The sequence below is a fragment of the Podarcis filfolensis genome (genome assembly GCF_964270895.1).
Source record: "Podarcis filfolensis genome assembly, chromosome: 12".
Taxonomy (NCBI): domain Eukaryota; kingdom Metazoa; phylum Chordata; class Lepidosauria; order Squamata; family Lacertidae; genus Podarcis; species Podarcis filfolensis.
The window spans coordinates 5,936,207-5,953,462 of NC_139614.1; the positions used below are offsets into that span (position 1 = coordinate 5,936,207).

The following is a 17,256-nucleotide window of genomic DNA, read 5'->3' on the forward strand; positions in this document are numbered from 1 at the left end:
GGCCTGCATGTATGCGCTGGGCTCTACATGCACCTGCTCAGATGGGCTCTGCTCTTGAAGTCAGTAAAAAAATCCCTGCCCTGACTCCATTCTCATATCTTCAGTGGGCTACTGCTCCCCCACTGAGGCCAGAGAGCTCCATCAACTGAGCCTGAACAGAAATCAGGTGTCTTGATTTCAAGAGATGAGCATAAAACAGAAAGTTGGCACAGTGTGTTGGGGGGTAGACACAAAGCGTTTGTAGTGTGGAATTAATGGTGCATTATTCTGTAAGAAAAATAAGCCGTACCCCAGTGAAACATTAATTTTGCATGAAAGCATAATGGGCACAGCCAAAGAAGAGATGGATCCCCTAGAGCAAAAAGATGACGGTGCCATGAGTCAATAAGTAAATTGTTTGCAATAAGTCACTGAAAATCTAGAGCAAATATGTAGGCTCTGCCTTTGATGTGAGAGTTATTAGTCTCTGTCTTTGATTTTGTTCATTGGTGTTGTGATTTAAAAAACACAACTGCCTAATAAATGCAAATGTTGAGAGACTCTAGGCATCTCTGGTGGATCTTTCTTGCTGATGTCACGTTGCAGCAACGACACGGGTCTAATCATGATCTAATCAGTATCTTCCGTTTGCTAATGTTTGTGTTGTGATCTTTATTGAACTTCATCTACAGCTTTTCGTCTACTACTAGGTTTTCATGGTGCAAGATTTTAGTAGCTGCACTGTAGAAGTGGTTGAACATCTTGTTAGAGAGGTTAGTAACTCAGGGGCCAGCAAACCTTTTCAGCAGGGGGCCAGTCCACTGTCCCTCAGACCTTATGGGGGCTGGACTATATTTTTTGGGGGGGGGGGAATGAATGAATTCCTATGCCCCAGAAATAACTCAGAGAAGCATTTTAAATAAAAGCACACATTCTACTCATGTAAAAACACGCTGATTCCCGGACTGTCTGCGGGCCGGATTTAGAAGGCGATTGGGCTGGATACAGCCCCTGAGCCTTAATTTGCCTACTCATGATATAGCTGCTTAAATTTAAGTCCCCCGGGTCTTAGTTTGCCTACCCATGGGTTAGTTCATTATATATGGGATTTGCATTATGATCTTTCCAGTGTACTAAGAACACGTTCAGAGCCCCAGATGTCAATATTTGTACATACATACAATTTAAGCTTCTGCAGTTATGACTTTCCAAAGCATTCTTTTATTATTATTTATTTCTATCTGGCCTTGTTCAGCTATTCCTGGACAAGAATTCAAGTAAGCATTCAGTGCACACTACACAATAGAAAGGGCTCCTCTTTTCCTCCTCCAGAAACATCTCTGTACAGTGGTACCTTGGAAGCTGAACAAAATCCGTTCCGGAAGTCCATTTGACTTCCAAAACATTCGTAAACCAAGGTGCGGCTTCCTGCAGCCAATCAAAAGCCATGGAAGTCGCATTGGACGTTTGGGTTCCAAAGAACATTAAAAAACTGGAACAGTCACTTCCGGTTTTCAGTCGTTCAGGAGCCAAAATGTTCGACTCCCAAGGCGTTCAAAAACCAAGGTACAACTGTATAGTGGGGCTCAATCTCCTGACACAGATCCCCTCAACCCTATTCCCACCTTCTTCCCTCACCCCCTTGTTTCTTTCACACCTCTAAAAAGACACCTCAACATTCCATATATCTTGTAAAAAGACAGGCACTTGCCAGGCCATTGGGTTTGCTTTTAAAAAAATAAAAATCTCTTTTAACTTACAAACAGTTATATTTATTCATAACTAAGGAATACCATGGGTTTGTAGAATCAGGGCTTTTTTCAGCCAGAACTCACCAGAACTCAGTTTCGGCACCTGGTGGACGCCATGCTGCACGCCATTGCCATTATAAGAGAACAGGGGAGGCATTCAGGGTGAATTCCTGCACCTCATTTTCCATAAAAATAGCACTGTGAAGAACCATTACCAGCCCATAGGGCGCACCTAGTTTTTTGGGGGGGAAATAAAGGAAAAAAAATTATTTTCCCGCCCAGGCGCGGGGCTGGGGCGGGGGAAGCTAGAGCTTCCCCAGCCCCCAGAACAGGCTGCTCTCCGCAAGCCGTGGGAGTTACCCGAAGCCCGGGCGCGACTGCTCAGTGCGGCTGGGCTTCGGGGTGCAGGCAGCTCTGCGCAAGCCGTGGGAGCCCGGCGGGAACTCCCGCGGATTCCCAAGGCTTGCGGATAGCTTCCTGAAGCCTGGAGAAGCTTCAGCGAAAGCCTGCATTCGCCCCATAGGATGCACACACATTTCCCCTTCATTTTTGGAGGGGGGAAAGTGCATCCTATAGGGCGAAAAATACGGTACTTTCTTGCGGGGTGACTCACTTCCTAACGAACAGATACTGATCACCTGAGTTTTCTGTTAGTAGGGATCATAGGTAAAGGTATAGGGACCCCTGACCATTAGGTCCAGTCGTGGCCGACTCTGGGGTTGCGGCGCTCATCTCACTTTATTGGCCGAAGGAGCCGGCGTACAGCTTCTGGGTCATGTGGCCAGCATGACTAAGCTGCTTCTGTAGGGATCATATCAAAGTCCATATCACTATTTCAAGAGATATTTAGCAGTGCTAAATTGGGATTCAGATTACTGCCTCACTACAATCCACATTTAATCTGGGCTGATAATAAAAAAAAGTGGTAGCAAAATGACCCCAAACATTGGCCATATGTGTCATCTCCCATGGATAACAAGCTAGCTGAAAGTCGGTAGAAGAAAATATTAGGTTTTAGCTGTTCAACCAGGCACAAATACAAAAATAGGTTGAAGCAGGGTTGGTTTATCAGCAAGTGAAGTGATAGCTTCTAACTCGAGCTGTCATTGCAACTTGCATAATTTATTGCACTGAAAGGGTCGGTCATTGCCTGCTTAAAGTGTTGATGGAGATAATATCTTCATAGTGTGTTTTGTTTCATATTTTAGCTAAATTAGCAATGCATGGCATATGGTTTTTTGCTGCATGAATCCCTGCTGATGTAAATGTCAGTAAGCATGTAATACCAGGGTTTCATTTTGCGAGTCACAATGCATAGAATTCAGCCTGAAAGCTCCCTAGACTACAGACCTCATTATAGATGAATAGACTGGGGTATAATGTTCCAGAGGTTTTGTTTCAGTTGAAATACGGTTATCACAGTGAATGATGCTGTTGACAATGAGATTTTTATAGCTCCTCTTAACCAAAGAACTATTATGGCATCCAGTGCCACCGCTGCTGTTTCACTTTTAAGTTAGTATAATCTTATAGCGTGGCAGCTTCTGCGAGTGTAGAGGGAGTCCTTTAGATAATGTCTTGTTTTTATGCAGAGTTCTCTGTCCTATGAAACTTGCCCCCCTCTCTTTCTCTCACCTTCAACAGATGTAATTAACTCCTGCGGAAATGCAGTTCTTATGGAATCATAGAGCTGTAAAGGGACCAAGTGTCCACAGAATTCAACTTCACGCCCAAGGGCAAAACAATCCACCACCCAAACCCCAAATATTTATGCTGCCCAAGCAATGGTTGTAACTCTTGTGCATGGAACCTTTCATCCTCTCTCATTTTCTGCTAGGAGAGGAGGGTTTAATTGCACAACCATTCTCATTGCACACCTAACAATGGCTTTGTCCCCCCAAGACCTAATTTGCCTTTTACGCAACTATTTGGAAAGGGAAAATAGTTCACAGAAAGATGGAAATCAAATAATGTGTGGGGCCATTGTTATTGTGACGTGGTGGCAAAGTTCAGAGGGAGGCCTGGCTTGAAGCAACAAGGTCAGTAATAAGCAGTGCTGTTTTTCTAGGGAAAAAGGGTGCCAGAACTCACCCTCGTTCTCTTGGAATGGCAAAGGCACTCACCTGAGAGGTGTTGGAACTGAGTTCCGGCAAGTTCCATCTGAAAAAAGCCCTGGTAATAAGAGTAACTGAGCATAGCAATGTAACAGAGCAGGAAACATCATAATATTGAAGCCAGCAGTTTATTTATTACCCACATCTCTGTGAAATAGAAAACAGTTTTTACATTTTTTTGCATTGGTTTCCAAATTTGCTGGTAACAAAAAGGTAATGATTTTATCAGCCTCCTTTTGGATTGTACTGAATTTCAGAAGTCTTGACAAAGATTCTTCCCAAAAATGTTCCATGGAGCAAGTAGACTGAAATGTTACATAGCTGACATTCAAAGGGGTGGTTCTTGTACATTTCACTCAACAATCCTTTTACCGAGGTTTTGAGGGAAATGGAAGCTAAGGAGAACAAAATTCCATGATGGATCATTACTGAGATGTTGGTGATAGCAACAGCTACAGAGTACATGGTACCTGTGGCATGGAGATGGCTATGAGAGACATAGGCAGCAGTCAGGAGAGAAATTCATGGGAGAATTATTAAATGAGAGGAAGCGCTGAACAGATGCAAAAGCCTTAGGAATCAAGAGTGAGAAAGAAGACAGAATCAGACCTGGTGTGTGGGCTGAATCTGAAAAGGTTTGTTGGAGAAGGAGGTTCAGAGAGTGCTTTTCAACAGCCGGTCTTCCCTGCTAGAAAGAACAGAATCAACCGTCACTTGTAATTTTTTGAACATTATACAGAGAAAAGTTGACAATAAAATAAATAGGGGGGGGGGGTGGGCAAAAAAGACAGCTGGTGGCATCTACATGTTACCACATCACTTGTTTACTTAGTGTTACGCTCCAGGGGGTGACTTTGGGTCCCAGTTACAGAAGATACAAGCTTCCACCAAAGTCCTCACCAGCAAGCACAGAGTTGCAGATGCAGCCCAATCCATACAAACTAAGCTTGAGCACAGTGAATCAGTCTGTTTCTCAAGGTCTTTTACCTGTGGGGTGTTGAGCTCATGCTCCCAGGACACCATACCTGGTGTCAAGTAAGGATTAGGCAGAATACTTTTGTTAGTGGGGGCGATTGTTGTTATTGCTTGTTGTTGTTACTTTCTGTACTGCCCTTCACTTGAGGATCACAGTATGGTTTGCAATATAAAAACACAAAAATACACAACACAGTAACAAGTAAAAACAATACCACACACTTACACTTTAAAAGGTCACAGATTGTTTAATTGCTTCCACCTATAGCTCCTTGAAGGGACGCGGGGGACATGCTGTGGGTTAAACCACAGAGCCTAGGACTTGCCGATCAGAAGGTCAGCAGTTCGAATCCCTGCAACAGGGTGGGCTCCCGTTGCTCAGTCCCAGCTCCTGCCAACCTAGCAGTTTGAAAGCACGTCAAAGTGCAAGTAGATAAATAGGTACCGCTCCAGCGGGATGGTAAACAGCGTTTCCGTGCACTGCTCTGGTTCGCCAGAAGCGGCTTAGTCATGCTGGCCACGTGACCCGGAAGCTGTACGTCGGCTCCCTCGGCCAATAAAGCGAGATGAGCGCCGCAGCCCCAGAGTCGGTCACGACTGGACCTAATGGTCAGGGGTCCCTTTACCTTTACCTTTATAGCTCCTTTACCCCATACCATTTTCTATTTGCTAAGTTTATTATATGTTTCAGGGCCATGGGGGGGTATGTTTCAAATTATTGGGGATAATAGGTGGTTGCGGTTGCTATTTGATTGCTTCATGCTTGGCTATTACTAATGAAGCCATCTTGAATGCTAGATTTTATTAGCGGATAAGTGAGATATAAATGGATCTTTAAATAAAAACACCTTGCTAAAGGGCTGAAGAGCAAGCCAGAGTGTCAGGATTGAACGACAAGCTAGGAGGCAGGATCAGGGCGTGAATCAGAGGACAGGAGCACAGCACACGTCAGTGAAGGCCTCCGTACTCAAGCAAGACTTAGATGACACATGAAGCCCTTAGAGTCTTTCCTGCCCAGGAACAGTCAACAGCCAGCCTAGATAAAGTCATTCTAGTGCCAGAAGGTTCTTCACTCAGAAGGCTGCCTCCTGCAATTCATTGATGCTGCACAGAGATCCAGCACAAAGATACACATATAAAGGCCAGTGGAGTCTCAGAACTATTTTCCATGTGCTGCGCCAGGGATAACTCTCGTGTGACAATATGTAACAGGACCCAGAATGTTGAAGACGAAACGGCAGCCGTTCTAGAGATCTGCTGTTGTGGAAAGTATTGATGGAAAGCTTCACCTGTAACCCTGGACATTCTTTGTCATATAATATGCTCCCCATATGAGTTCATCCTGGGGAGCCAGAACACAACACATTTAAATCTGAAAGTGACAACAGACCTACTGGAATACCTGGGGCATAGCATTATAGAACAGTAGAGTTGGAAGGGATGAAATTGCTCACCTGGAGTATGATAACTGATTGGACCCTCAAGGGCCGTCTTGTCCAATCCCATACTATGCAGGAATCTCAACCAGATCATACATGACAGATGGCCATGCGACCTCTGCTTAAAAACCTCCAAGGAGGGAGAGTCCATCACCTTCAGAGGGAGTCCGTTCCACTGTTGAGCAGCTCTCACTGTCAAAAAGTTTTTCCTGATGTTTAGTCGGAATCATCTTTCTTGTTACTTGAATCCATGGGTTCGAGTCTTACTCTCTGGAGCAGGAGAAAGCTTGCTTGCTCCATCTTCCATGTGACAGCCATTTAGATATTTGGACACAATATTTCCTGTGTGGTCTGTCCAAGGCAGAATAGAAGGTTGAATAAAGCAGAGATGGAGAGAGTCAAATGGCAGTTTTGAACAGCCGAGATTTTAACAGAGCAGGAATGCAGGAACACGAAGGAAGATGGTGCTTTTAAACAACAGCAGAGGTTTGTATAAAGTTGGGATGGAGAGAAACAGAGGAGGGAAGTGGTTGTGCGGTCCCCTCCTTGAATTGGATTGCCTTCTTTTTTATGTGAGCTCTGCTTTATTGATGTACAAAGTTGTACTCTACAGCCTGCTACACCTGTTACGGTAGGTAAATCATCCCGATTTATAGAGGATAGTGCTCAGGAGACACAACTAAACTTGAACACAAAACACAACACTGCAACAGGCGCACAAGCAACTCCCAGCAGCTTGATATGTGGAGAGTGCTTCAGGTGAAAATTTTTTGGCTGCACTTCTCAGCCCTTTAAAATTCCATACACGAAATCTGCCATTTTTAGTTTTTATATCAAACCTGAAGCAGTCTGTACCTGAGTAGACTCTGGGTGCAAAAAAACCCTGTAGACCCTCATTTCCATTCCTATCCTCCAGCTGTGCTGCCAGTAAGATACAGTGGTACCTCAGGTTAAGAACTTAATTCATTCTGGAGGTCTGTTCTTAACCTGAAACTGTTCTTAACCTGAGGTACCACTTTAGCTAATGGGGCCTCCCACTGCCACTGTGCCGCCGGAGCATGATTTCTGTTCTCATCCTGAAGCAAAATTCTTAACCCAAGGTACTATTTCTAGGTTAGCGGAGTCTGTAACCTAAAGCGTCTGTAACCCGAGGTAACACTGTACAGCAACAAGTTTTTTTAAAACCAGGCTTTTCTGGAATTTCAAGGAACAAGCATGTGATGTTTTCTGTCACTACCTATTGGAGTGTACTATTAGATATCCAAGTGATCTGTGTTGTAGTGTTTCGGTTACAGTGTACCAAAAACCCCTGTATACCCACAGGGACACAGCAAGACTAGAGAGGTTACAGAAAGGAGAGCTATGGCAGTCTATGTAGATCCAAATCCGGAGACCTGACAGTACAGAACTGCAGAAAAGGGGCCTTTGGGGTGGGAGAAAGGAACATGGCAGGTATTGCTACTGCATAAAATGCCTTACTAGTTAGAGGAAGGCCCTCCTGTTTCTTTGGACTCCAGAGAGCCGAAGAAGAAACACTGGGCAGTCCATATTGCCACGCTAGACAATTTGACACTAAAGGTAAAGGGACCCCTGACCATTAGGTCCAGTCACTGACGACTCTGGGGTTGCTGCGCTCATCTCGCTTTACTGGCCGAGGGAGCCGGCGTTTGTCCGCAGACAGTTTTTCCAGGTCATGTGGCCAGCAGGACTAAGCAGCTTCTGGCAAACCAGAGCAGCACACAGAAACGCCGTTTACCTTCCCGACGGAGCGTTACCTATTTATCTACTTGCACTTTGACATGCTTTCGAACTGCTAGGTTGGCAGGAGCTGGGACCGAGAAACGGGAGCTCACCCTGTCGCGGGGATTCGAACCGCCAACCTTCTGATCAGCAAGTCCTAGGCTCTGTGCTTCCCAACAAATAAGGCAGGACAGTTTGGAGAGGGGTTCTAATTATCAAATAACTACCGTATTTTGCGCCCCATAGGACGCATCGGCCCATAAGGCGCACCTAGTTTTTTGGGGGGGAAATAAAGAAAAAAAATTATTTCCCCCCCCCCCCCAAGGTGCGGGGCTGGGTCAGGGGAAGCCCGAGCTTCCCCCGAACCCAGCCCCCAGAACAGGCTGCTCTGCGCAAGCCGTGGGAGCCCTCCCGTGGCTTGCGCAGAGCTACCCGAAGCCCCACGCGACTGCCCAGCGTGCCGGGGCTTCGGGATAAGAGGTGGCTCTGCGCAAGCCGGGGGAGGGCTCCCGCGGCTTGCGCAGAGTTTCCTGAAGCCTGGAGAGGCTTCAGCGAAAGCCTGCATTTGCCCCATAGGACGCACACACATTTCCCCTTCATATTTGGAGGGGGGAAAGTGCGTCCTATAGGGCGAAAAATACGGTATTTCAAGTATTTCTAGACTTAGTCTCTCTTCCCCCTCTCTTCCTGGCGGTACCTTGACACCAGGTGAGCAGATCTGCCAGACTCTGTCAAAACTATCACAGCTGGAGCTAAGCACTTAAAAGAGGCCTCCACTGCGCCTACAGCCATGCCTTTTTGCTTGCTAAGAGAGTGGTTGCAGCTTATGCCTCACATGCCTATGGCTTCAGACAGACGACCAGACCTTCATAGCTTCAGCAAGTTGATGTCCTCATGTGCATTCGGACCATATGCTAGCTCTTTGCATGTCGTATGTGTGTCTTCTCTGTCCTGGTTGAAATAATGACATCTAATTGGATATAACACCGAGAGGCTTGTCCTTGAGCATAAACAGAGTGCAAAAACAAGAATATATCAGCTACATTAAGTACATTTACCCAGATTACCTTGGGGGTGCATTTTACCACACTTTAATGTTCATATGGGAGGATGCGGGTGGCGCTGTGGGTAAAACCTCAGTGCCTAGGGCTTGCCGTTCGCATGGTCGGCAGTTTGAATCCCCGCTGCGGGGTGAGCTCCCGTCTTTTAGTCCCAGCTCCTGCCCACCTAGCAGTTCAAAAGCACCCCTAAATGCAAGTAGATAAATAGGTACCGCGTTATAGCGGGAAGGTAAACGGCGTTTCCGTGTGCTGCGCTGGTACTGGCTTGCCAGAGCAGCTTCGTCACGCTGGCCACGTGACCCGGAAGTGTCTCCGGACAGCGCTGGCCTCTTAAGTGAGATGGGCGCACAACCCTAGAGTCAGTCACGACTGGCCCATACGGACAGGGGTACCTTTACCTTTAATGTTCATATATTGTCAGGTAGTCCTGGAATAGTGTGGGGAAGAAAATAATATATATATTGTATACACCACCCGATTTCTTTGTGCCCTAAACTTAAGTGAATATTGCTCCCATTTACATGAACTTGTGATGACTTGTTTTTTTAGAGGCTCCCGTGTCCTTTCAAATGAAGAATTTAATATGTCATATGCAGGAGCATTTAACCATATGATTTTTTCTTCTTCTGATAAAAAATGGTAAATAAAAGCTTCACCCTGATACTGTTCTGATTGTGCATTTCCAATCTTCTTCAATAGATCTACAGTTACAGGTGGGACCTGCAACAAAATGTTGCAGTATACCCTCACCTTCTAACAGGCGTGATCAGCCACTCAACCACCCATGCCATTTTCTAGGATCCTCTGTTTTGTTCCTCCCATTTTCCTCTTCTAAATGAAATTCAAAAATCTGTGCCTACTGAGCATGCTCAGTCCTTTCTGGGCTGTTTTTACTCCTGTGGTTTTCCATAATGTTTTGTACTTCTCCGTATCTCATGATTCACCGGAGCATGCTGATATTGTCCTCTTGTTTCTCAGTGACCCCGTTTGGGCTACAGCCCTGTTGGCATCTGCTACCTGAGTTTGCTGTCAGAGCGAATGATAAATGTGAGTGTGATATAATGCAATAGCCCAAATCAGCTGACATTAGAAATTATTCATATGTAATACTAAAGCTTTGCCATTCACCGTGGCAACCATAAAGTGAGCTCCCCGTGCCTCTATTTTAAGGGCTTTCCTAGCGTTTATTATAAATGTACAGTTGTTACCCATCTGTTGTTTACCGCTTCCTCCATGTGCATGAGTATTTAGCAGGATGTACGAGCGTGCCCTTAGCTGCAGATGTATGTGCCTATTTCTCTTTCTCTCTCTCTCTCTCTCTCTCTCTCTCTCTCTCTCTCTCACACACACACACACACACACACACACACATTTTCATGTTTTAGCTCCCATAGCATGCATATAAAGTAAACTCCCGATCAGATAAGCAGTCGGGTTGGTGGGGTGGAAGATGAGATTGCATTTGATTATGAGCCTGGCAGCAGATGTTCTACACAAATCCAGCTCGCTGCATCCAGTCAGTTTCCATGGTGATGGAATCCGTAATTGTTGAGCTCAGGCTCTCTCCCTCCTCTTTCGCCTGTAAGGTGGGAGCTGGGAATGAATCTGAACCCTCCCTAGACAATTCCTCAGCCCTAAAAATATAGCAGGAAGGGCTAATGGGGCGAGGGATATACGGAGAGAAAAGGCACTGTTATTTTCCCCGCTAAAGATGCTGGAAGCAAGTCTATCCTCCTAGGAAATATGTCCTCTGAAGATGCTAAATAAATGGGCAGGAGTTTCCCTGAAAAAAAGCAGGCGCCCTGATTGGCTGCCGTTTGCTAGGTGCTTGCCAATCAGAGCACAACTGGGCTTCAGCCCTCTAAACATAAGCAAAGCTACATGCTTATTCTTTTTGACTTGAGCTGTGCGCCAAGCCAAGGTGTGCAGAAAGGGGCTCTGTTTTCCTATGGCGAGCTGAAAACGGATCTCATTAAACAGCTTCATCAGAGGCCATCTGCTGTTCGAGAATATTGTTCCTTCCGCAGAAAAAGCCTTAAGTCATTCCCTTGCTGTAGCACCAAAGGGAAATTGGTTGTCGTGCATGATGGAGCCACTGGATTTCTGTAAGTGAGCATCTTTGAATTATTTAACCTGCTACTTCAGCTTGAGGAGCAGTGAGGATTAGTACCAGGAGCTGGCAACCTTTATTGAGGATTTTATTTTTAAATGGAACATGATTGCACTTTGTTTAATGGCTCCAAATATGCAAGCATACAATAAATGTAGCTGTTACCACTGCCTTGATTTGCTCATGATTAGTGATATGTATGGTTTACTTTTTAAAATTCCATCAGTTCCAAAGATTTTACAAATGCACACAAGTTAATATTTCATTCCAAATTACATGAAATTAAGATGGGGGTAGGGAAGGAGCTGCCACAGTCTGATTTCTAATGTTTGCATCATTAAGGCATGCAGGTTTTACTATGGCTGGTTTTTGGTTGCTTGCTTTTAAAGTTCATTCAGGTAACTATATTTGCTGATCTCTGTTCTCAGCACCATGATTCCATTCTCTTTCTAACTACTTTTTAAAAAATTGGAATTCAGAATTAGGATTAAAAATAGTAATTCTAGCCCTAATAGATATATTACATGTTTCTACACTGGACAGGTCAGCACAGTGGAAATTCAGATAATTTTTTTGTTTTTGACTTCTTTGGGTTGGATACTGGATTATAACTCTCCTTGCCTTGTCAGCTTAGCCTCCTAAAGCAGATACTCTCAGAAGCCCCATATGACAAGTGTGTGTGTGTGTGTGTGTGTGTGTGTGTGTGTGTGAAAATCTGTTGAGTTCCACCCAGGAACGAATCTGTTTGCATTCAGCCAAAACAATGTTCTTGGTCTCTTTTTAACCTTTCAAACACCACAGAGTCAGGAAGAGCACGAAACTGAGAAATTGTATGAGTCAGGAAAAGTTTATGTTTCACTTTTCAGACTCCATCAAGATAGAGACTTTGGGATCCTCAGTGAAGACATCAGATACAGAAATCTTTGTGAACCATGTAGTTTCTAGATATTGGATTCTTAGTGTTGGGATGTGTTGAGCTTTTGGCTCTAAAATTACGCATATATAAGTAATTTTATATATTAATATATAAGTTGCCATATTAATATATAAGTTGCCATACTCTGCATCTTTTAAGTCCTTCACTTGGGGTTGGTTTTCCCACCATTGTTCTTAATGCACTTTTGGACCTTATATTTTCCATGTAGATATATGAGCTGTTTGAATGGAATCTGATCACTGATGAGCTGTTGAATATTTACATGAAGTCTTTTACTCCACTGAGGTTCTCTGTATACGAAAGTGAAATAAGAGCTGTAATAGAGATGGTGCACATTAACGTGTTCATGGATGTCCCCCGGTGAATTTTTAAAGAGATTGGTAGTGTTTGTTATGCCGTTGACCAATATTTATTAAATTTGCTAGTAAATTCCAGGTGTTTTTCATTCAGGTTTTATCCAGCTGTTAGGCGATGTATTGTAATTTAATGGGACCAAGTCATTTTGTGGTTATTGGGAAAATCAAGATGATCCAACTCTGATGGAAATGATGGAAATTCTAGCCTTGAACTGAGATGTTGTTTGTTCAATACATTTATTTATCAGGACCCTTTCCACTGAATATTCTATTACAAAGAGTATTTTTGAGTAGAGTCACAACACAACTTCGGACTCCTAGTGGCGAGATGTATAAGGAAGCCTTTGAGTGGCATTTGTCACTGCTACATTATGTTTGGATAGTAAGGAACACTGCCTTCAGAACTGCAAAATAAAGTGCTGCTCTCAAACATTGACTTTCTACCTCTTGCCATTCATCCTTGAAAGAAATCTATTTCATAGTGCAAAAACATCCTTTCAGTTCTTGCTAACACTTTGGGGATGTAATTCAAACAGAATATAAATCTGTCAGCTTCAATTACTATTGATGACTAAATACTGTTTGACTGCTAGAATCCGAGCATCTCACATAACCTTGTTTGAAGGGATTTGTTTACTTCTCCCTCTCTCTGCATTAACAGCTGAACAGCAAAGAGATTGAGGGGGCAGGCTTTTAACTGCTAAGCTTTGGATGGGGGATTCTGACTGTCTTGCTGGTTTTCAGCCATGGCAATGGCAGAGTTAGAAGAATCAGCGCTGCAGTTTAAGCCACCTATAAATTAGGGTTTGGGGCTGAATGCTTTATTTGCTGCCAGCACAGGACTGTTGTGTATTAGACTTCAGCTTCACCAACTACAAGCCTTTGAGCAAGCCGATCGACTCCTGCAACTGTGAAAGCTTGGGAAAAGCAATTGGGATACACTATAGTCCTTGTGTTTGTGTTTGTGTGTGTGTGTGTGCGCGCGCACGAGCGCACGCAATTTCAAAGTGTCTTTCATTGGCCTGCATTGTTGTGGAATTCAATTTACTTGATGGACTAACCCCTTCAAAATTTAAGACCAAATTCAAACAGAGATTCATATGGATTCTAGTTTTACTTCAGAAACCCCCATAGCAAGGAGTGTTAGTTTTATCTTCCCTGAAGCAAAATCAGCATGGTCAGTAAAGGCACACACAGTACAGCGTAGAAGGTAGTACACAGTAGATGTCTTCCAACTGTTGTCTTGACTCAGCCGGCTGCAACCTCTGTACGTTTCTTTCCTTAAGCCATTTATTTATCTCTTCTCTGTTTTGACCAGTTCCTGTAAAGACTCATTTGCATACATAAAATTCTAAAACGTTCATTACCTTAGCAAGAAAGGCTTATAGGTGCGGGGCAATGCTCTGAATGTCATTCAAGCAATTTGTCTGTGAAATGTATTTCTGTACCCCTGCTTTTAAAAGTGTGATTGCTGGTCAATGGCACAAAGTCTGTATGCCTGGTTAGTATCCTACACTCCTTGCATACCATTGTTGTTCTCTTAAAGTTGTGTGGTAAGGTATCATTCTGAGAGTGCAGGTAGCTTCTATTCATGCATGGTCTAAGTCTTCTTATATTTATTGTGTGTAAGCCTCTCTTCCTGGCTCATGCTTTCACCTTTCACCATACCAATTTCTGAGAGTCTGGCTGCTTCTTTAACTTTTAATATTTAGATAAACAGAAATGGGTTTTTCAGTTGGGTTTACATACATGAGATTAGATGGATTTGGGGGAAGGACAAGATTAATTTTGTTGTGCCCAATTTTCTCCTAGGAATCAATCTTTTTCTACTACAGTGATAACATGATCTGATTCTCAGGACATTATGATGTTATGCTATGAACCAAATGGTTGATGTACTACTGTGAAGTAAGAAAATCTCACTGACCTTGATAAATTCTGCCATATAACTTCTCTGTGAGAAGCTGGGATATGTATTCAGCTGACAAACTGAGTAATATAATTGGCTGAAGGGTGTAAACCCCATGCACACATGATAATGTTCATTAATGAAAGATACTTAGCTGCCACATTCATCACTGAAAGTTCACATTGACTGATAGGCTTTAGATTACTTATGATAGATTCACTCTTACATTTTGGGGAGGAAATAATTATATCATCTGCCACTCTAGACTTTTACATAACTACATAACTACATGTTGCTAGTTGCGTTGTTTTCCCCCTTCCATTTTCTTACTGGGGTCTTAGATGGATGGGTCTCAAGATTATGCAATTCAAAGTTTATTTGCCCAGGGCAGTAACATCTGCAGTTAAGGCACATGCCCACCACAAAGGTCAACACAAGTGTTCTTCAGTTATAGAATGCCACAAGTATAGAGCATGACTGAAATAGTTGCCTTGCACTGTATAACAAGTTCCCTAAAGAAGTGAGAGAAGCTACTTGTCCCCAGAGATTGCTAGTGGTTTGACCAGCCCGCAAACACAGCAAATCCTGAATTTTATTTATTGAATATGAAATGTGCCTCCAAAGGATCTCCAAAATTTCACCAGCTTCTGAACACAACCAAGGACCACCCAGTATTTCATTCCATCTCACAACTGTTGAAAATTTGTATGTTCATTCTCAAGAGTTATACCTTGTCTTTTAATCAAATAGTTTTCAAGGCGGCTAGCATCAGCTTGCAGTGGCACAGAACATGAATACATAGAGTCCCCTGGCCAATGGATGGGGTTATAGTGGGAATCCCTTCAGTTCTGAAGTCCCAGGGCAAATGGCAGTTGGGGCAAAATGTTCTTTCTGGCAGCTGCTCCTGCTGTAGGTATCCATCTGTCTCTGGAGACAATGGAAGAGTTCACCTGCAGGGGTGAAGTCAAACCATTGGAGAGTTACAGCGCCTGCTATGGCTGTAGAGACCAATGTGGGAGAGACATGTTTTGTTCCAGGTGAGGCAGATGAAGGCGTCCATGTGTATTCCTTCTCTTTCCGCTCCTCTGAGCAGTTCTTCCTCCTCTGGTCACTCCTGTGGATACATAACCTGTCTGTCTCCAGGCATTGCAATCCTTTGCTTGCTTTATGAAGCATGCACCTTCCGCTGAAAATAGCAGTCCCAAGTTGCCTTCTCTGGATAACACCTAGTAAAGCACAATGCATGACATCGCATCATTATGTTCTGAGTTTTCATGCCCCCCAAGCAGTAGCCAATAAAGTTGAGTGATAGACTACAGTCCACAAAAGCTCTCTGCCATTTTAATTAGTCTTTAAGGTGCAATAATACTGATTTTTTCCCCTGCAACTGACTGACATCACACAATGGTTTAGTTTTTTGTTTTTTAAAAAAACAATGTTACTGTACTGGGATCTTGATTTTAATTAGCAGTGATGTGTTTTTGATTTAAGTCTAGGTCCACCCTCATGTTTTAGAGGAAGGTAAATGGATGGGTCCCAGGTCATGAAGGCAATTGTTGCAGTAACTTTACTGACATCAAGCAGGTCTCTGTCTGCTCAGTGCGTAGATGGGAGACCATGTGAGAATCCTGTGTTACACTGACTTGAGTTACATGACAGAAGGATCTAAATGTAATAAATGCTTGCTTGGCATAAGGAAGAAATCTTTCAACCCGCTGCTTCCACTTAGAAAAAAGGAAGAGAGTGTGTCTCCAAAGGAGTATGGCCCTTTCAGTGGCAGGAACATTCTTACTGTGGCATTTCCAGGTGTAGCCTCAATGAATTCAGGTGTATTTTCAGATCACGCCTTAAGTCACCCAAGTGATAAATACAGCCTCATAAGCATTACTTCGTTTCCCAGGTTTACAAAACTTGGCATTCTGCTTACCTGTTAGTGTTGGGCGTTGAATGTGGATAACAGAAACCACTTTGCCGTGTTCATTTTTATTAAGCCAAACATTAATTTACAGTTAGTGTATGTAAGGTAGATTTTACTGGGAAATAGAAGATCCCTTTTATGTCCAGTGTTGTTGTTTTTTAAATTGAAATGTAGCCACAGACTCCTCTTCCCTCCCATCTATTCTTTCCATTTCCTTCTTCTGCAATACATGTGGGTAGAAACTGATAACACTAAATTAAGATGAAATAGGGGAGAGCAAGGTAGATGGGACCATGGAAGTACTCTGATTATGCCAGCACTTACTTTTGTTCTGTGATTCTCCCCCCCCCCCCCCGAGTGTTAATATGAAAACTTTCTACACTCCGCTGAAGTTTCATGAACAATAAGAACTGTCAGCTGTGACAGTTTTCACAGCCCCACAATTGTTCTTGCATTGTCTTGGCATTCTATGTAGCATGCAAAGTAGAAATTTCTTTTGGCAGCTGCTCAGGAATAGTCTAGTCACAAAGAGTCACTATTACCTCTGTGCTGTTGTCACAGGTAGAATGCAGACTCCAGGAGCACATTGTAACTGGGACATTATCAGGATTTTTGCCTTTAATGCTCTCGATTCTACCCATTTCTGGTGGCTGCTTAACATAAAAGAGCATCAGCAGAAGATCGCCTTCTCTGAAGTGTGGCCATCATCCCAGATCCGACATGAGAAGGGCTGGATGCATTCACAGTTTAGATGCATTTCCCAAGTTTGCTACAAGGGGGAAGAAATGAGAGAGAGAAGATGTTGGCACCCCTTTCATGACAACAGCTTGTGCGAGTGACTAAATTGGTTTTTAACACCTGCTTAATCTTTCTCAAGACAGGATTATCACTTGAGGGTTATTGAAAGTGATTTGCTGGGTTGTGAAAGCAAATCATGGTGGAAGGTGATTGCAAAACTTTTCTGTCC

At 43.6% G+C, this 17,256-nt stretch overlaps 1 protein-coding gene across 11 annotated transcripts in view; it reads left to right on the forward strand.

Annotated features, from left to right (window-relative positions):
* The window catches only part of ELMO1 (engulfment and cell motility 1), a 286,288-nt gene that overhangs the window by 200,022 nt on the left and 69,010 nt on the right, over window positions 1-17,256 (forward strand). The window contains exon 1 of one of the 11 annotated variants that reach the window (XM_083577979.1): window positions 10,087-10,106. The exons of 9 other annotated variants lie outside the window; for them this stretch is intronic. In XM_083577979.1, coding sequence (XP_083434105.1) covers window positions 10,098-10,106 — 9 coding nt within the window. In that variant the 5' untranslated portion in view covers window positions 10,087-10,097. Of the gene's footprint in view, window positions 1-10,086; window positions 10,107-10,654; window positions 11,165-17,256 lie in introns of those variants that run through there. One more of the 11 variants, XM_083577980.1, reaches the window with a different exon arrangement.